This window comes from Amblyomma mixtum, chromosome 9 (genome assembly GCF_055824585.1).
Source record: "Amblyomma mixtum isolate Tamu chromosome 9, ASM5582458v1, whole genome shotgun sequence".
NCBI classification, from domain to species: domain Eukaryota; kingdom Metazoa; phylum Arthropoda; class Arachnida; order Ixodida; family Ixodidae; genus Amblyomma; species Amblyomma mixtum.
Genome location: NC_143020.1, coordinates 47,300,449 through 47,321,417, shown reverse-complemented (window position 1 = coordinate 47,321,417; position 20,969 = coordinate 47,300,449). Strand labels below are relative to the sequence as shown.

The following is a 20,969-nucleotide window of genomic DNA, read 5'->3' as shown; positions in this document are numbered from 1 at the left end:
CGAGCAGTATAGAGCGGTAGACTTTCGAACTCCCCCAACAGCACGTCCCCAACTGTCTGGTGGGACAGGAATATCTTTGAACATCCGGCTGTACGTATCGCGAGAAATGCGCTTTCAAGGAGACCAGACATCGAACATCATCATCTATTCCACTCCTCGATGAATTAGAAAGACCGCGCCACAGTCGAGTGCCTTTTGCTCTTTCGTGGCCGTAGCAACCTTCTCTGCTCGTCTAATTGTCTTTCGCTTTTGTTTCCTTTCCTCTTTATTGAAACCACATCCCGGCAACTCGCGTCACGAAGAAGGTAATTATAATCTCACTCGTGCCGGCACCGAGTATAGTTTGCCTATAAGGAAGCAGTGGCATTTTGTATCACTTCTAGACTCTATGCTTCCTCCCGGACGCATAACACTTTTACTCTCGGTCGTAGAGAGTTCAAGTTTGGAGCAGGTAAGAATCGGGATGTTTTCGCATCCGATGTATTAATTTAGAAGAAACTTACCCGTTTTTGTCGCCGTCGCCACGTGGAGATGGTGTCACCTTCTGAAGCTCTGTCTCGGCTTATCCCGAGCCTCCTGTTGGGATCGTTGAGGATGGCGTTGGACTTGCAAGCCGAGTTCGCCAATTTTTACACAGGAGATGATCCGGACCGTTGCACGGGAATTGTGAGTAATCCGCTTGCTTCTACTTTACTGCCTGAAATGCATGCCCCACGGTTCATAGGGGTATCATAATCAGAGGCCGACGGCTTCACCGAAGCCGCTGGAGCTTGCCGATGAGAGAGCTCTAACTGGTGTGTCGTCGCCATGGGTGCAGTGGTCTGACGTCACGATCAGGAGCAACAGAAGCTCCGGTGGCAGCGACACTTCTTAGAAGGTCGCGCCGTCCACCTCCTCCTCGCAAGCGCATAAGCCAGAGCCGTTCTCTTCATCCGAGCGGCACAAAACGCAAGCAGGCGCGAGCACAGTGGCCACGGGCAGTATTATATAGTAATCCTTCGTCCATTTTCTCATTAAAATTTATTTGGTCCTCTCGCATTGTCGACTGCTCAGGACCTAATCCTTTTCTACATATCCCAGCAAAAGACACAAAGAATGGTGTTTTTATTTGTTTTTTTTTGTTGAATTTCGTTTCGCAAGCAATGTTGCGGTGGCGGCTAGTTGGTTTGCCATATTCAGGTTGGCGCACGTGCCTGACTTGTTATGTTTTTTGTAACTGGTACTTCTGCCTAAGTGCAGCGTGCCAACCTGAAGATGAAGAAAATTTAGTTTAATTTTTGTTCTTTTACTTTATTCTTGAAGTATACAATTTGCTGGTTTCGTCTGATGTGGCCGTCACATTGACCAAAGAAGAAATGAAATGGAAACCCGATAAGGTATCTTTATAAAATACGGTTCTAGATCTGTACATTTCAGGAATATACAGGTCTGAGCGCCGCACTCGCTCCGGAGGCGCACACACCACAACGCCAATGAAAACTTGGCGCTTAAACGCGAATGGAAAGGATGGATGACCATTAAGTAAAAATGGATTGTGCCCTTTATACACTCATAGTGCATGGGAAATTTCCGGAACAACGCGGCCTTCTAGCTTCTTTTGCTATCATTGTCTGAATGCAGTCTTCACCTGAGGCCAGTGAAAATATTTCAGCGTAATGTTAATGCAATTTATTTCACATTTTTTTTTCTAGACACTGATACCGAAGGAGAAGTTTTGATTTTAATATTGTCACGTAGTGGTGACTGCAGACCGGCAAACAGGAAAACAGGCAGAATGTCTTCGAAACGAAGCTCTTTAATCGGGCTGACTTGCGCCCGAAAACTACTGAATCACTCGGCGGCAGCGTAGCAATAAGCGGGCTCGGCGGTCGTCGAACAGAATGCTCGCCGCTCTCGACCGAGCTCTTCTTAAAGCTGATAGCGAACTTTAGAGATAAAGCTTGGAAAGTTTCTAGAACACTCTGGAACAACGCAGAGTCGGCTCCGCCTGGATTCAATAGATCGAGATGAATCTAGGCGCGTCTTGCATCACAAACGAAGCGATAAAGCGGCTTTCCGGCAGCTTTTAAGAATGAACAAACAAACACTACAAACATTCGCGGCATTACTTCCCTTTCAAAGATGCATCGACCCGATGCTTTAGTACCTAATGCGGCTACAAACAACTAAAACGGATTGTGTAAAAATAAACATCAAGGGTGTAAACACACTATTCTTTAACGCGCATAATAGGGCTTGGACGGACGACATGGACAACTTCTGGTCGTAGGCGGCGTCGCTGGGATGCCGTCATTTGGTCAGGGGCGACTTCATAGTCCAGTTCACCTAGCCGACGAAGAACCTTTTACGCGCCGAAATCACGGCGCAAAAGTTTTTCGCTCAATCCGCGGCGGCGAGTGGGCGTCCAAACCCAGACTCGGGTCTCCTTGGTTATTGCGGCCACAACGCAAGGTACTAACCACTACTAACCACTAGGCAATATTGCATACCCTACACGCCAAACATTTTCCGTGGTGGAACAAGTATAGGGAGTGAACTATCACCGCCTCCACTGAACTCACAGTGCGTGTCCGAAGAGCCGCTGCTCTAATCCAAAAGTTCCCTTTTTAACTTTTTTTTTTCTGCTATAAACGGCTGACACGTCCACTCGTTGCTTCTGACTGCTTTCCCAACCATTGACTTTTGATCGAAGTACTATGGTAGTAAACTTCTAGGTGGTGGATGGGGAAGATTCTGCGCGTCAATTCTTAGTCTTTTTAGGTTCCGGCAGACACACTATCACCGTGCAGCAATAAGATTCCTCTATATTCACTACTCTCCATTACATCGCGCTTCATTCGTACTGAAGTTGTTTATTCCAGGAATAAAAAAGCATTTTACAAATGCTTCAACCCTGACCACTTACCTCGTGGCGAACAAGATCTACGACTCAGAATTGAATATTTTAGTCAAAGAAGGAAGTGGGCTTTTTGGATAGTAATTGTTGTTCCTGTTTTCACAGACAAACAACTTTAAAAATATCTTCTATCGTCATCTCATATGTGGCATTGTTTTAGTCATCTGTACCTACAATGTAATATGTACAGCAGTCGAAAGAAGTATACAGCCCAAGGGGTTAGCCTGCGAGGCCTGCAGGATGTCTCATTATGCATTCTCAGCGACCATAACCTCTCGAAAGAGGACTGGCTTTGTGTTCTCAATCCTCCCAAGCCTTGGACTGTTGGACGTGCTATTGAGCCGCACTAAACAGCTTAGAAGCCAACCCCTTGGGCTGTACCTCAAATAGACATTATGCAAAAACTGGCGCCCCCTTGCGTTGGCCGCGCGCGTTTTGGCCTTGTTGGGGGCTTCCGGATACCGCAGTATATGGCGGTAGGGGGTTAGCGACGCGCACGTTGCCATTTATCGTCGTCCAAGATGCCCAAATATCGCTCTGCACCTTGCTGCACACAAAGAGGACTCAATGATAACCAAGGAAACAAGGTAAGAGTGCTAGCTTCGTGCACTTTTTTTATATCTCGCCGGAGCATGATGCTAGGCAGCGGGAAGCCTCTAGCTGGTGTCAAGTGCTTTTCGAGAGTTAATAACTAGATCGTAGACGAAGTCACAACACAAATAACAATCGCAGAACTAAAAGGGCTGATAAGTGGGTTGTTTGCTGGTCTTGTATTTGCCGAGGAGCGCTCCTGCCTGCTAGCAGTTACGACGCACTGCGTCGGCCAGCTAGTAGTTTCTCACGCGGGATTAGTTTTGCGTCGGCTCCATGTGTCCGCTTTTTTTTATCCTGAAGCTTCGATTTGCTTTTATGCAAGACTTATGCAATCTTAAATTTGCGAAGTGTCAAAGGCGAACGAATCCTTAACGGACCTTCGCGTAGGCCATGTCAGTAACTAGCGTACGCAGTAGGCAGCGTACATCGATCATTTAACGTTCATGCTTGGCTTTTCGATCGTGGCGTATTTTGTGAAGATCGCATTTTCCAAGCGATGGTGTGACCCACAGTGCAGCGTCGCCAGTGATAGTCGGGCCATCACTCGGCCGGATTCCTACCATCGTGGGGCGCAGAAATGCGACCAACACAGATGTTCAGGTCGTTTTTTTTCTTAACGCGATGATGCCACACCTGGGCTATGAGGCGCCCAGTAGTAGAGGGCATCGGATTAATGTTGACTACCTGGGGATCTGTAACGTGCGCCGAAGCCACGATACACTGGCGTTTTCGTTTTTCGCCTCCGTCAGAAAAACGGCCGCTGCAGCCGCGATCGAACCCACGTCCTTCGGCTCAGCAGCACAACACCTTAGCCACTGAGCCACCGCAACGGATTGATCAGGTGGCTATGCTATCACCAGACATTGAAGGCTTTGTGTAAATTTGAAATCCTGCTCATAACGTCCCTATTGCTCGATTAATTGTTGTTCTGACTTATTTCAGATAACTAACCTCACTGTAGCATGGTACACGAAGTTATCTCTTAATTGTGCATTAAGCAGCAGTTTTCAGAAGACCATAACTACAAAATATCTTCTTAGTTCCAATGTAAACAAGATGTTGAGAAAGGCATGCATTGAGTCAAATAGAGAAAATATTATTTCCAGGTATGAAGCATATTTTAATGTGCGTCTTTCTTTGGCAGATGTCTTTCCAGTGCATCCCAAATGACCCGAAGATGCGCAAAGCATGGCTAACCGCCATTAAGAGGGATCCCCCGTTCAACATTGCGACTGCCCGCATCTGCTCAAAGCATTTCACAGAGAATGACTTCCTGAGGAACATTGCTAGTGGGCGCAGGATGCTAACTGGCACGGCTGTACAATGAGTGCTTGAATTCTCCAAGCCAAAGAAAACATGAAAGCCACCAAAAGCTCGTCCTTGTCCACTTGTCCCGAACGCAGCCTCTCAGTAGCCAACATCGGCAGGCTGTCATACGACTCCGTCGTGAATCTGTAACTTCGCTGCCGGTGCCTTTCCGATTGCGTCTTAGACGCATAATAGGCGTCTGCGAAGTCGCTCGGAAATGTGGGCAATCCAGAAAGATCCACGGACCACTAGGGGCTCATTATTTTTCTCTAAAACTTAAATAAAGCTATCGCACACGGTCCGCACCTAGCAGCTACGTTGACTCTGTGACCACAAGCCCCCAACATGGCGTCGCTTCCTCGTTTTGGTTTTCTTCCTGTAGATGGCAGCACTTTTGCATAAGGTCTATATACTTCGTTTTTTATATATCCTTTAGCAATGGCGTAAAAGCCATTACGCGCTTTCCTATTTGCTCCCGCAGAAATCCCAAGTACAATGTACTGACTCCCGGTCCTCGTTTGTATTATGCTGCGCACAACCATTATACATATCACTACGGATTGAATCTCTGGCTTTTATGCGAAGCATACTACTTTAGCTACCACTTCAGCCCTTCACCGTGGTTATGCGCCTCCAAATCACGTGATACATGACGTCACACCACGTGACACGATGACGTCATGACAGTAGAGAAACGGGGGCCCACCTCGCGCCGTCGCTGTGGTTGTGCGCCTCCAAATCACGTGATACATGACGTCACACCACGTGACACGATGACGTCACGACAGTAGAGAAACGGGGGCCCACCTCGCGCCGTCGCTTGGTTGTGCGCCTCCAAATCACGTGATACATGACGTCACACCACGTGACACGATGACGTCACGACAGTGGAGAAACGGGGGTCCACCTCGCGCCGTCGCTGTGGTTGTGCGCCTCCAAATCACGTGACACATGACGTCACACCACGTGACACGATGACGTCACGACAGTGGAGATACGGGGGCCCACCTCGCGCCGTCGCTGTGGTTGTGCGCCTCCAAATCACGTGACACGATGATGCCACACCACGTGACTTGTTGACGTCACGGCAGTGGAGAAACGGGGGCCCACCTCGCGCCGTCGCTGTGGTTGTGCGCCTCCAAATTACGCGACACGATGATGCTTCGCATTCTCCAGGCTTAACCAAGTTAAGCCTCAGCCATTTTTCTTTTGACGCAGTAAATTACCCTAGTGATAAAGCATACGCCGCTCTGCTCTGTCATGGACAAGTAGCATATAGCCTTCCGAGTGAAGGGCCGTATTCATGGAAGTTCTTGCTTAAAGTACAACATAAGTAGCTTTACAGTTCGATGATTTTCAAATGGCCGAATTTGTAAAACATTCAAGTGAACCCTGCAAAATGGTTTTCATTTTAAATGGTGGCTTAATTGCCGAATATAGCGGCATCGGCGTTCAGGTTTCTCTGGAATGCAGAGCGATGGGAAGTTGCCCCGATTATGGCGTCACGTCACGACGGTGGTACGTTTCCATCGATGCAACGGTTGGTTCATGGAAGAAAACCAACGGCATGGAGGTGAATCTTACGAAGCATTCTTGGGCGCCATCGGGCGACACACAGCACTATGCAGTGCACTAGGCAGTAGGCATCAAAAATTTTGGCGACGATACCGTCACTACGACTTTTTCGCACTGCTACAGCGCAGTGGGGACAAGCGTGAACATTGTCGAGGATTTAATCGACGATTACGTCAACATTTTAGATGCTAGTGCAAAAACAAACCACTTCACATATTCGAATCTTGAATAACCTCGAATTCTCGAATTCCCCCCCCCCCCCAGAAAAAAAAAGAAAACACTTAAGCTGCAATTTAAGAAACCCCATGTCGCTACAGGTTGTCGCCTATCAGATTATTCTTGCATTTCGGACAAAAGCATGGTACGTTCCAGCACGCGTTCAAATAGATATTTAGGGGAATTAAAAATCGGCAGCGCCATAAATCACATTAAAAGCAATAATTTTAGAGTGATAGTATTTTTAGCCTCGTCCCTTGTTTCGCTCCATCTTCGTAGGCATGCGCAGCGCCACTCCTGACTTACCGGAGAGAGAGGGTAATTACAAAAGGGGAGTGGGAGAGTGGGGGACGCAAGAGGCGCAGGGGCTTGGGAGGTTAGATGTGGTCGGTTCGAAACCCACAACCTGACAAGCATGGGACACCCGCGTCCCCTTACCCAGCCCCCGGCTTCTTTATTATGGGTCAAACCGGAGGAAACAACGGTCAAAAATTAGCGTTACTCACTCGTAGCCATCCTGTGATTCCTTGCTCTTCTATACAGGAGCAGCTAATTCGAAGCAATGGGTACCCGCTCGAGAGACACAGCGTAATGACCAGCGACGGGTACTTTATCGAGATGCATAGGATACCACATGGCAGAGAGAAGTGCAAAGGCCCGTGCCACAAGCAGCCCATTCTCCTCATGAGCGGAATGGTGGGGGACTCCTCAAACTTTGTGCTAGACTTTCCCAAACAGTCTCTCGGTGAGTTGCCGACTTTGTAGTCGTTTTTACCTGCACCTGATTTCACGTCGTCATGACTATCATCCTTTTCGTATCGAATAAAGGACGCACTGAGTGCACGCCACGTGTTCTGCCCATGACGCGGTGACTTCCTTAGATTAACGAATAAGCGCAACGTCTAGCACGGTGCACTAGAATATTAGTGTTGTTCTTGTGATTTTTGCGAATGGTGCTTTATTTGATGCTGCAGGGTCTGTTCTGAAAGTAGTAGGACTCATTTGTTTTATAAAATTTAATTATGAGAGTAGTACCAACGATTACAATTTTTTAAAGTAGCACCCTTCCGCACATACACACTGCTGCTCATGAGTTTTCCGGTTTTTGTACGCCTCCAGGAACGCCTAGACCGGAATGCTGTTTAGCTCCCTCGTCACGGCCTGTTGAACCGCCTCTACCGATCCGTGATGTTTCCCCTTGAGCGTCGATTTTATTCTCGGGAATAGAAAAAAGTCTGGCGGGGCTAACTCGGGGCTGTAGGGGGGCTGAGGAAGCGTTCCCGGCTTGTGCTGGGCAAAAAATCGGGGTCCTCATTCACATGAAGAAGAAGATTCTGACAGATCGCTTTCCGGTTGGCCTTTTGCTCCTCTGACAACACTCCCGGCACCAACTTCGCGCACACTTTTCTCATGGGTAAGTTTACTGTCACGATCTAAAAAACTTGGGTTTGAGAAATGCTCATGTCATCAGCAATCATTCTGATACTCATCCTACGATCACTGTTCAGTAAATGTTTCACTCGCTACACATTTTCGTTGGTCTTCCTGGTCGTAGGGCGTCCGGAGGGGTCGTCGTCTTTCACTCTTTCCTTAACTTCTCGGAGCAGCTTGTGCCACTCAAAAAACACCTGGTCTACCCATGGCAGCGTCAACGTTGACCTCCGTAATCATTTCGTGCGTCTCTTTGCACCTTTTACCAAGATTTACATAAAACTTGGTCGCGTATCGCTGATCCGGTAAACGCTCCATGATTTTGCGTGACGAGACGTTTCGACAAGGGTTCACAGTACAAGCGACCCGCTCTCTTGAACGGCCGAAAGCCGACTGGCGATTTTCTCCAGCATTCCCAATATCCCCCTTCAACGATCCTGCACGCGCAGACCACCTGTCGTCGGCCCGTTCGCCCAGGAAAGAACCAGTCCTACTACTTTCAGAACAGACCCTGTATAACGTTGTGTTCAGTAATCCAGTTATGGTTGTGCCACAAACTGTGTTTTGTGCTCAGTTCTGTCATGCGTTCGCTTGGGTTGTGTTTTATTTTTCACTCGTAATGTGTACCAACTTGCTCAGATTCATTCGTTTAAGCCTTTTTTATGCTGGTTCTCGATCGTCTGCTTGCATGGGAAGTCAAATGTGTTCTTCCCTTCTGTCGACGTAATTTTACCTTATTTTGAACTGCCACAAGGTTGCATTAAAACCACACCAGCATGTTGCACATTTTTAATTTATTTTATTTATGGCATACTGTAGATCATGATACAGATCCAAGCAGAACAACTACATATTAGATATTACATATACATGGGCAACAAGTAATATAAAAAGAAAAACTAAAGATAGAAAGGGCATGCAGGATGACTATGCGCTGACATTTATCGTGTCATAGAATTCCACTCGCTGATGGTATGCAGGAAAAAGGAAAATTTAAAATTGTCAGTTCTAGCAATGTACGGGGTAAGTGAACCGGGATGATGGTGACGTGCGATGCGTGTAGTTCAAAGCGATAAATAGGGTGCAGGATCAAGCGCCAGTTTGTTATTTATGAGCAAGGAAAGAAACTCTCGTAGAATATTTTTTCTTCTTGCCTCAAGAGGTTGGATACGGTTAGATTTCACTGGCTCGGACGGAGAATCAAAAGGTGAAAATCTAGAATAAATAAATCTTACGGATTTTCTTTCGACTCTTTCAATTTTCTTAATATTGGTATTAGTATAAGGATCCCACAGCATGCATGCATATTCAAGCTTAGGCCTGATTAGTGAGTTAAACGCGAGAAGTTTAACCTGAGTGGGGGCTTTGGAAAGTTTATTTCTTAAAAAACATAGTTTGCGAAAGGCGGACGAAGATATATTTTCCACATGTGAATTCTAGGAAAGATTGTTAGCTAATGTTACACCTAGGTATTTAAAACTGTAAACTTCCTTCCTAGAAAGTGATTGGTGATGCGAACGCTTTTTAGTATTAGTTGCACCGACCAGTCCGACAGAGAATAACATAGGCCCACGTGTAGGCTTGAAATGATTGTTGAATTCAGAAAAAGTGCTCTACTTGGCGTTGTTTTCTAAATTTATGCTTATTTCATGTTGCTTCCCTTCCGGCGTGACATAGACATTAGCTTAAAATGAAACGTTTTAAAACAAGTTGTTCGTCTCTGATGTTCTACTACACAGGTTACCTCCTAGCTGACAGAGGCTACGACGTGTGGCTAGGAAATGTGCGCGGAAACACTTATGGGAAACGCCACAAGAGATACAACACACGCTCTCGAAGGTTCTGGAACTTCTCGTAAGCTTCTGTGTTTTATGCGAAGAATATTACTAGAGCTACACTACAGCCCGTCGAGAGCGGCGGTGGAGCTACCATTGACCTTTAGCGTGACCACGTGACACCACGTCACAACATGACGTCAGAGCAGAGGAGAGATGGGCTGCCGGATCGCGCGGTCGGCCGCGGCGGTGGAGGCTCGACATCAGAGGCGGGCGGCTGACCACGTGACAACATGACGTCACAGCAGAGGAGAGATGGGCTGCCGGCTCGCGCGGTCGGCCGCAGCGGTGGAGGCTCCACATAAGAGGCGCTGCAGCTGACCACGTGACGCTACAGCAGCGGTATAAAGCTGAGCTTGCCTCGCTCTCCGGGCACTTACGAGGCGGCCAGGTGTTGGGATGCCGCCTAGAAGCAGGGCTGATTTGAACGAGAAGCGAAAGCTTCAGCGTGCCACAGAGACTGATGAAGAGCGGGATGAACGTCAACCAAGGAAAGCCATGTATTACCAAGCCTAGCCATCAATATGTTTCGCATCTGACTAGGCTTAACCTTAGCTAAGCCTCAGCCATTTTTTTTGTGTATATCAGCGATTCACAAGATATTACGAAACTGGCTTTTCCTTTTCGACTCTCCAGCGTGGTTCTACACGCTAACCGTTTTTCTCCACTAAATAACCGTTCTTCTAGAGCAATCTAAATTGTTTTAATTTGGAAATGTTTAAAGTAGTCTGAAAATTTAAGGATGTAGTGAATATAAGGAAGTCAGTACAATGACGATATCCTATCAGTAAGCTACCCACCAAATGAATTGCACGCTGACTCACAATGATGACATCTCTCCGGGAGATGAGTTTTAAGCTGAGTGACCAATTGACCTAGTTCTTAAGGGCTGGCGTATTCACAAATCCTAAATTTGTTTTTCTCAATAGGCAAGGTGAGGGTAGTCGATATCAGTGAAAAACTACAGAAAAGAAATTGATGGTTGAGTTCGGAATTTTACGTTATAAGAATTGAGATCACATTGCCACGTAGTGGTCGCTGCAGTCCGGAGAGCAAGACGACACCAAAAATGGCTGCTAAACAACACTCTTTATTTGCGTTGACTTGCGCCCGCAAAGAACCTAATGGCTCGGCGGCGGCGTAGCAGTAGGGTGGTGGTGGTGAAAACTTTTTAATAAACAAAAGGGGAGTTTGCAGACCAAAAATGGCCCTTTACATAGGTGGAGTCCTTAGTCCGGGACCCCGCTGGTTAAGGCCGCTACTCGCGCCCGTTGGACTAGAGCCCTTTGAGACTCCAGCCCCGAGCAGTTGAGCAGGGCTGCCTCCCATGCCTCTCGGGAAGGGGAAGGATTGGGGGGAAGGGAAGGATTCTTTTGACAGGCCCAAACCATGTGGAAGGTATCGGATACTTCCCCACAGTGAGGGCAGCGCCCATCAATTTTGGGGTCGAAATGTTTCACTATTGCAGGACACAACAGAGCGTTGGTCTGCAAGCGCCTCAGAGTTCGCTCATCAGCTTTACGTAGGCCCTTAGCCGGGACCGGGAAAAGCCGATGGCGTTCGCAATAGTAGTCCAGAATTCCTCGCCGGTCGGTGAACGGTCGGCCGCGCTCAATTTAAAGCTGAAGATAAAGCGCGCAGTCTTAGTAGAACATTTTGGAACAACATAGAATCGGCTCTGCCTAAATGCGACCAATCGAGATAAAACTGGTCGCGTCTTGCATCACAAACAAAGCGATAAAGTGGCGTGCCCGAGGCTTTGAAGAATGTACAAACACTAAAAAGAATCGCGGCATTACTCCCCTCTCTATGAAGCATCGACCCGATGTTTTAAAAATAAAGCGACTACGAACAAATAAAACGAACTGTGCAAACATAACCCCCCGGTGTCAAAACACAGCGTCCTTTAGCGGGCATAATACCGCTTTAGACGGACGACATGGACCATTTCTGGTTGTACTCGGCTCCGCTGGAATGCAGTCATTTCGTCAGGGGCGACTTCGTAGTCCAGTTCACCTAGCCGACGAAGAACATTGCACGGACCGAAAAAGCGGTGCAAAAGCTTTTCACTGGGTTTTAGTACATGTGATACGAGTACTGGTGAATGTTAGGAAATCGTGACTCTTGTTGACAAGCGAGAGAGCGCTTGTGTTGCTGGGTCTTCCTTGTCCGTTGTCCTGAGTGCGTTATTTTTTTCCATGATGCTTACCAACTAGCTCAAATGTCGATTCTACTTCTTTTCTGCTTGTATTGGCGGCCATAGGTTTCATGAACACGGCAAGTACGACTTGCCGGCCCAGATCGACCATGTCCTTAAGAAGACTGGCAGGAAGAATCTGATATACACAGGCTTGTCCCAAGGAACGCTTTTATTCTTCACCATGGTGTCGGAGAAACCCGAATATAACGACAAGGTAAGCGAGCAGCTGGTATATTTAATTTATTTTATGATACTCTCAATTCCTTAACATATTGTTACCGCCGTGGGCTGCTAGTACCCGCAGACACACATAATGAATTGGCTCACTGTGAAATGAGCACAAAAAGCACACTGGAAAATACTGGTCCTAACTTACAATGCATTGTAAAAGAAAAAAAAATAATATATGACGCTTTTCCAGGATCACAGTTTCGCATTTTGTACGAAGCAATAGAAAAACACAAAACTGAAGTTAAGCTAGAAACAAAAAACCGCATCTCTTTCCTCTTGTCGACCGCTTAGTTAACCAGTTACAAATGTTCTCAATAGCAGGTTTGCAAATGCCAACCGCTCTAAAGCATTCTTTGACAATTCGGTGTAGCGTTATTAGCAAGACCACAGAGAGAGAGGACGACACGACGAGATGTCTTCCGAATAGTGCTATATTCAATTTTCACACAATCCAATTTTCACAGAAGTTCTACTGATCTAAAGCATTCGTCTTGAACAACAACCTGAAGGGAAAAGGAAAAGCTTAACGTATTATTCGATAATCATGTACTCAGAGCACATGACGGGTTACTCTGCAAAGGTTGAAGGTATTATGGGAGGTAGAATCTACATCAGGCTTCCTGGCGAAGAAAAGGTACCAAAATTAAATGTGCTGAAGCGCGAGTCGTTGCGCTTGTAAAAGTTTAGTATAAAACGTACAGGTTTTCGGTGCAGAAGCTCGAGCGAATCTGTCTTTAGTGCTGTTTTAATACTGAACGAAACATTTTAGTTCTCAACGCAGCGCCATTGTGCCGAGGAAATGACCATTTGTGTAAAAAATATCAGGAAACTTCAACTAGCATCACTGTGTGCAAACCTTTGTGATGGAGTACTTGGGATTGGGCAAGTCGGAACATGATCATATGCAAGACCTACAGCGCTTAGGCTGACTTGTTTTCTTTTTTCTACCCGAATGGTGTATACTCGTAGTTGGTAGGTTAGGTTTAACCGTTCGTGTTGTCTTTAACGCTATGCTTGCCAACCTAAGAGGCGCTCGTCGTGCATATGAACTGTTTAATCAGTTCATTGCGGGTAGCACTGCAGATATGGAGTTCCGTGCTATCGCAAAGGCTGTCATAACAACTCTACTATAACCCTGTGCAGTTGTATATACCATGCCATTAGACATAAGACTTAAACGAGAATCACGAACCACCCCAGCACAGTAAGATCCCTTGCTGCTGCAATATTTGTTGATAACTACCTCTTAAACGAATCATTTCTGACCAGCTGTTGCGATATTGGTATGTTTGTTTCATGACCAGGGCCCACATTTTCGGGGAAAAAATCCTGTGAATACAGCTATTTTGATTTTGTAATATTACGTAAAAAAAAAACTAAAAAAAGTGAGGCGCTTGCTGAGGCAATTGTGACTGTAAAGGAATTGAGCAAAACTATGCGTAAGAGTTGGCCTCGAAACATTGCCAACCAGTGCTCGCCTTACGTTTCTCTATTTGTATTCGTCGTCACTCTTTTATGCCCAATTGTAGCTCTTGCTCAGTTACGTGGTTCACTTACACAGCAGGGGCTCTCGGGTTTGATTGCAAACATACCCATATACTGTGATTTCAGTGCATGTTATAGAACCGCAGGTGGCTCTTCATTGCATGCAGCGCTCTTCCGGTGCGCGCAAATCAGTCAACGAAATATATAATCAATCAAACAAATTGCATGTTTGCTTCATTTGAGCTGTTCCCCAGACAACATAATTTTTTATTCCTGAGCTTGCATCACTACTACCAGAAGCACAATTTTTCAATCGAGAACACACATTCCATTCCTGAACTGCTATGAATTCCTTTCCTTAATGCAGCGTTTGTAAGATGAGTATATTTCACTGGATTGCTTCGCGCGTTGGTTTTACACAGGTGAAAGTGTTCATCGGTCTGGCCCCGTTCAACAAGCTGTCCCACATGAACGTCGACATATTGAACGTTCTTCTACCTTTCGCAGTGGATTACGCGGTAAGCGTTGTTTAGCGGGACTCGTGTCTTGCGCCCCGCCATGGTCACTTACACCCGCGAAAACGCAAAACCGTCCCACTTACGATCAAGTTTTAAACTTCTCAGTATAGAATAAGTGCATTTCGCTATAATATTTCATGTCTCAGTTGTGCGCCATGGCTTCGTTACTGCTGTGAATCACTTTTTTTTTATAACATTGATGCTTCCTATGTTGTATCTAACCTCCCATGCCTTACACCGAAGTACATTTTGTATCTCTACTTCAACGCAGTGTTGCCAACTTATTATTCATGCTAATATGGTGTTTTGCCAAAGCTTACATTTTTGCTTAGCATGCTCCGCGCCATCTTTTTCTATGTTTCTGGAGCTGCACTTATCTAATCCTAAAAATTGGCACGGACCACTATGGAGTTTACGGTACTAATAGGGCGTGGCCATTGCTATTTGTAGCGGTCGCAGAAAGTTCATCCTAGCGCCTGTCCTGGACCTTAGAATAAATTCATTTTGCTCACGTGCACGTGGTCGGCTTTTTCCGGAAGTCCAGGAGGTGGATTTGCGACAGAAATTCGACCGAACCCGTACCGGAAGGAGAATACTGCAGAAATGGAAACGAGTATGAGTGTTCGAAGACCAATGCTTTACTCCGATATCCACAACACTGAAAGAAGCGCGGGACGTAATTCATTCATTCTTTTCGATCCGTATATATTTACCTCGTCCCAATTATATCGATGTCCTGGTTCTTGAGATCATTTCCAACATTAAGAATCTCTCTACTTTGATCTCTTGGTCTAACGCCGCGGAGAAGACAGAGAAGTTAGAAAGGAACAGACAGATAAACGCTACTCTACAAACATCATGGAAGACACCATATTACTTCCTCAAGCTCAACCTTACTATCAATTAAACGCGATCTTGTTTCTCAAACTGCGGCACGGCATTAACCACAAGCAAGCTTTAATTATTCACTTTTGGAATAACCCTTCCTGTCCTACTAGGCAATATAATCACAACCGATTAATACACCGCAGCTGCGATGTCTACCCAAAAAATGGTCGAGCCGCCTTGGTAAAGGGATTTCTTGGTGCTGAGAAGCTTGCGTCCAGTTTTGGAAGGGTACCCATTACCGCAACCCTGTCTTCAGCCTAGATGCTCTTATCATCCTGAAAGCGCAATTGCATGAAGTTGATATTAAATTCTTGGTTGCCTCTTTACTTCTTTGCAATGAAGTGATGATTGGGATGAATTTTTATGGCGCAAGGACATCTGGGCCCAAAGAGCGCCATAACACAATGCACTTTTCTTCTTCTTCTTCTCAAGGTGGGGATAAAGACACCACATTGTAAAAATGTAAGACGCTGAAATGGGTCAGGACGTCAGGCCCGATAAAGTAACAGCGCGTGAAGAAGGCCATAGCAAAAAAAGGTGCTAAAGGAAGCCAACTCGAGGGCACAGAACAGACCTACTACATACATCAAGAGCTGTAACTCTTGATAATCCGATGAAGGGGCTCGTACAGTGGTTTGACAAGACGTCGACGCCTTCTGGTTTGAGCCTATTCAGCTCCTGTATTAAAAGCGCTTCCGACCAGACTGCCGTTATTGCGGTCTTGTCATAATTGTTCGCACTCGACGGCATGCTTGAGACAAGCACTGGATCTGTGCATGATGCAAGACCACGGCTCCAGACTAGGCCATCGTCTTCGTTAGCGGCTCAAGCATCGGATTTTCAGTCACTCAGAGAGATCACATTATTTCACTGAGCTTTTCGTAATATTTTCTTCATCTGGTAAATAACACGTTCCGAAAGTCCTCCTCTGGTGCTAACACACTTCAGATTTCAGATACTCAGACCAACGTAACGGGACCGAATCTCGGCCGAGATGGTCGCATTTCGATGCAGGTGAAAAGTAATTGCAACTGTGTATGCTGTTCGATAGCGCACATGGTCATGGCCTGGATTTTCTACCGGCAAAACCAAACTCATTGCAGAATAAGCGACAAGTGGGCCATCCAGAAGGAAGACGTTCGTCAGACCGGTATGTTGCTTCCGGTGAAGGTGGAAGGACTGTGCAGTCCACACTGTAAAAGGCAAAGCATGCGGTGTACTTTAGCACGAGTCGGCGCCAGCGCGCGGTTGCTGTAGACTCTCAGAACGACGGCTTCTGTCCGCGCTCGAGCCTCCGGTAGCCGAAATTAACCCGTAGTCAATACAACATCGGCTTGCTCATAGCTTACATGTAGCGGCAAGACATTAAACCCATGATATCATATCACCATCTGTTTTAGTGCGTAGGAAGTAATCTGATGCACACCGACCGCGAACAAAATCTTCCGTTGTTTGCAGCCTTGTCCATTTGCAGCTGGCCTAGCACGAGCGCTCTATTCCGTGGTACTACACGCTCCTCGTCGTATTCTACGTAGCAAAAATCTATGGTTTCGCACTGATTCGAATCTAGTAAAAGTTCTCTGTAGTTTTTCAAAAAAGGGGCAATTAAAAAGTGAGCTGCATTTGCTTTTTATTTAGCAGTTACCCTGCTAAAACACAGTATACTCAAGTATACCTGTTCATAACATTGATAATGTTTTTAAAGAACATTATATTTTTCCTTGATTGGTAATGGGAGCAAAAACAGCAAAAATGTTGCTCTTTGCGCAGAACATTTTGTACGCGGCTGGACAGTACGAGCTTCTGCCGCAGGGATCGCCTTTGATGCCACTGGCCAGAACTTTTTGCGCCCTCCCGACGCGAGCCATCTGCTCATTTCTCGGCGACTTGTTCGCCAACCTGGGAAGTCACAACATCAACAAGGTTAGTGGAGGGAGTCTAAAAAGACAGTTTGCCACTCCACCTTTGTTCGGAAAAGGCGTTGAGATTTGCTGTGTGGCTGGTGCTGCCTAAACGGTGCAATCTTGGTGCTCGAGATGCTTGGTAGCTCAGAAAAAACCGTCATTCCCAATGCACCAAAACATGCAGGCGGCATGTGCTCAGTCTGTTTTACAGTGACAACTGTGTCGAGGAGGATTTTCAAGGTTACGAGTACGTGGCCTTATGAATTTATGATTTCATGATATCGGAGGACCATTTGAAACTTTGTGACTAGTTTTGATGCTCTCTTTTCAGGGGAATAATGTCCCTTTTGAGACGTCATACAGCGTTGGAGGCAATAGACGAGCCGGGGGGCCTGTTGCGACCCGGGTAGCATGGCCGGACCGGTGATGGCACGAGGAGGATGGGAGACTGGGTTAGGAGGAAGGCAAAGAAAGCTTTATACAATTATTTACATTATTTACAAAAGAGCGACTGAGAGTGACTCTCAGTGGAAGGGAACTTCTTCGTCAACCGTAGTCGACGGGAGTTAACAGGCTTCTCTCGGCCGCACTCACAGCCGAGTTAAATAGGGTTGAGATTCCCCAGATCCTTGACTGGGGAATAAAGGTCGAAGAGCACTGTCCAATCGGATGGACAGAAGTGGACGCTGGTGTTACCACCCACGGAAGGGGCGGTGCTGGCTGTTCCGCTCTCTAGCGGCTCGGTCGATGGGAAGGGGTAAAGGCTGAGTAATCAAACACGGCTGGAAATGAATCTCCCGCAGTCTACGAGCAGGTGAACGAACGTGCTTCCCCGCCGGATGTCCAGAACACGACACCTCTGTCGAGGACACAGCCGTCTTCAATTAACAGCAACAGCTTGACTGTGCGTAGCACCACTCCGTCGTCCGATGACCCGAGGGTAAACTCGTCCTGACTCGCGGCGCCATGTCCCCGCTGCTTCCGCTGCTGTTTGCCGCTGTCAATGCCCTCGTCAGCCCCCTTCGCATCTTCGGCCTTCGCCGCTGCTGCCGTGGTCACCTCCGCTCAAGGAAGTCCGCTGCCTAATCCACTTAGGCTAGGAGGGGGGCATCACAAGCACTACACTGCACCGCCGCCGTCGCGAGGTTGTCGGCCTTGTCGACCGTCTTCAGTTGCTGCTTGCTCGGGCCCACGTGGCCGGAAGTACGATCATGACAGGCCTCACTGAAACGACCTATTTACTGGGCTGATTTTGCGCCCACAACTTCAGCAACTCCGTGCGTCAGTGCTGATAGAAGGATAAAACGGCTTTGTAACTCAACCTGGGCTTTCTGGCTGTATATTCTTAGTGGTGACGTTAACCATTTTTTTAATTCTATCTCTTACTATTCCGAGTGAAAAACTTGCAAATTAGCAAAGGCTTCTGTTGTACCTTGCAGTGCAGTGTCTGTTATGATACGTTTAACAGAATCTATGGTAAACCAACTTGCCCAGTTCAGTAGTTAGATAATTATATAGATGGGCAGGCAGTTCACCTGTGCGAGTGTAAGTAGCTATCAATGTTGGCTGAACTTTTCTAATCAGGTCTGGCACTATTTTTTGGCGTTTTTTTAAGAGGGGTCGGAAGTACGTCCTTTAAAATGCGGAATACGCTGTAATTTTTTTCTTTTTTTTTGTTTTCGTGCTCCTGTTGCAGACTCGACTTCCCGTGTACCTCTGTCATGCGCCTGCGGGATCGTCGGTGAAGAACCTGGTCCATTTATTGCAAGTACGTTGCGAAGAACGATACCTTTCGAACATTCCGCACTATTGATCCTTGCAAAAGCTTTTGTTCTTATCAGGCATACAGCAGTGAGACAATGTTGCTCACCTTTGTTTTTCTTTACTAATGTCTTATGTTGCGGCTACATAGGTAAAATACTTCTGAAAATAATTTAGGAACCTTATTCATACACTCGATCAAATAAAATCTTGGATGTTTTAGGTAACGTGAACGACTTCCCACAGTGCGCATTTCAGCGCAGTTATCTAGGTTTTACGTCAAGAGGCATAAAAGAACGCGTTTCTCTAAACCAGGGAATCAGTAACTGGGGAGCCGAAAGCCCTAATCTAGTGAAATGATAATCTGTGCAATACGCCAGCATAAAATTATTCTGATTCTGGCAAGGATGAGTAGCTCAAGATTATGCAGGCAGACAATGCAGAAGCAGTAAAGTTCGGGATACTTACGCGGTGTATACAAGGTTTTCTTTATTTCATTCGACGCATTTCAGCTCGAATTTGTTCATGTACAATAAATAAAAAAATTTATATATTCTACCCTTCCTTCTCCGACTACCATGAGTTGTTTTCTGGTTCTAGTTTCCAGCTCTGATTGAAAAACAGCGTGCTTCACGAAGCAATTGTTCACATTTGGTCACTGACCAGCAAGAGTGCACTATAAATTAGCAGCAGCTTTTTTATAGATATCGAAGAGCGCTTTAATGGCACTCGTTGCAGTGACAGTGTGCTAACTGTATATTGTACTTCTTACTTTTTAATCAGCTAATAAACACCAAGAAGGCAACAAAGTTCGACTACGGGTCTGACGACAACTTGATTTATTACGGCCAGGTGAACAACTAGACAAGTTCATTTTCCTTTCTTTTAGTGGACTACACTTTCTTTTTTCGTTCTGCGTTGACAACACTCTAAACGTACACGCTAAAGTAATCTGAATCGAAAGCGAAATAGAAAAAAAAAACGAAAAGTTAACATTCAATAAGCAGTGAGGAGTTCTCATGCATGCTCGTCACTTTTGAAGTTGATTTAATAGCGAGCTACTAAAATGCTTTGAAAAACATTTAACGAAAAGAGATTGATCGCGGATACTATCGCGGAGTTTTCAATTGTATTCCACGAATATTTTTATTCATCTTTGCTGCTGCCATTTAATTACAAATGCTCTCAGCAATACGATAATAAAATAACGTCATTGTCCTGCAGTATACTGCCAAGAGGTGGCTCTAATGATGTGACGATTTACTTAGCTGACAAACTCATGGCGCAGACACAGTTCAAGAGCAGTTGGGGAAATTCGGGAGAAAGAACTCTGTCTTTTACAAATAATTATCTTGGAGTAGAGATTACTGGTGACAACTTTATAGGGGAAAACCTTTTGTAAGCTGTTCAACGTGAAGTTATCGTACGCCCTATGTGCTAAGGTGACGAGGGTTCGCTGGCTGTGCAGGAGGAAGCCCCAGAGTACAAAATAAGCAACGTTAAGGCGGATGTGGGCCTCTTCTGGAGCCGCGGCGACCAATTCGTGACGCCAGTGAATGTCCGTGAACTCATCAAAGACCTCGGACCGCGTGTTAAGAAGAGCTTCTACGTAGACGACCCCTACTACACCCACGTACACTTTGCAATAGCACTCAACAATCCTGAAGTTCTCCATAAGGACCTACTCGAGTTCATCGACAAGTACGCATCATCTTCGTAGGCCTGTCTTACATGTACGGAAGCCACACAAAGTGAAAAAGGGAGAGGGGAGAGTCAGGTTGCGTAGCCTTCATTTCAGATAGGAGACTCATCTTCGTTTGTGCAATGCGTTCATCACTGGCAGGATTTAATGGGTCCTTTGTCATCCGAAAAATAAGTCATCCGAAATGGCCCTTCTTGAAGTGAAAGAACATATACTCGAAAACATTGAAAGGAAAATATTTACCCTCGGAATATTTCTGGATTTTAGAAAGGCCTTCGACTGTGTCCAACACGACGTACTTTTAAGGAAGTTGCCATTGTATGGATTTCGTGGCAACGCATGGTCTTTAATAAAAAGCTACTTAACATCTAGAGCCCAGTTCACATGTATAAATGGCGCAAAATCCGACAGCAGACTTGTAAAAC

The 20,969-nt window shown here is 46.1% G+C and overlaps 1 protein-coding gene across 1 annotated transcript; it reads left to right on the top strand.

Annotated features, from left to right (window-relative positions):
• The first annotated feature begins 531 nt into the window (after nt 1-531).
• Nucleotides 532-20,697, top strand: LOC149328905 (lysosomal acid lipase/cholesteryl ester hydrolase-like). The gene is made up of 9 exons (XM_089561993.1): nt 532-666; nt 7,133-7,334; nt 9,760-9,874; nt 12,119-12,269; nt 14,194-14,289; nt 16,948-17,100; nt 18,778-18,849; nt 19,626-19,694; nt 20,311-20,697. Exons 1-9 carry the CDS (start codon nt 532-534, stop codon nt 20,560-20,562), a joined length of 1,245 nt encoding a protein of 414 aa, XP_089418119.1. The 3' UTR covers nt 20,563-20,697.
• The last annotated feature ends 272 nt before the right edge of the window (nt 20,698-20,969 follow it).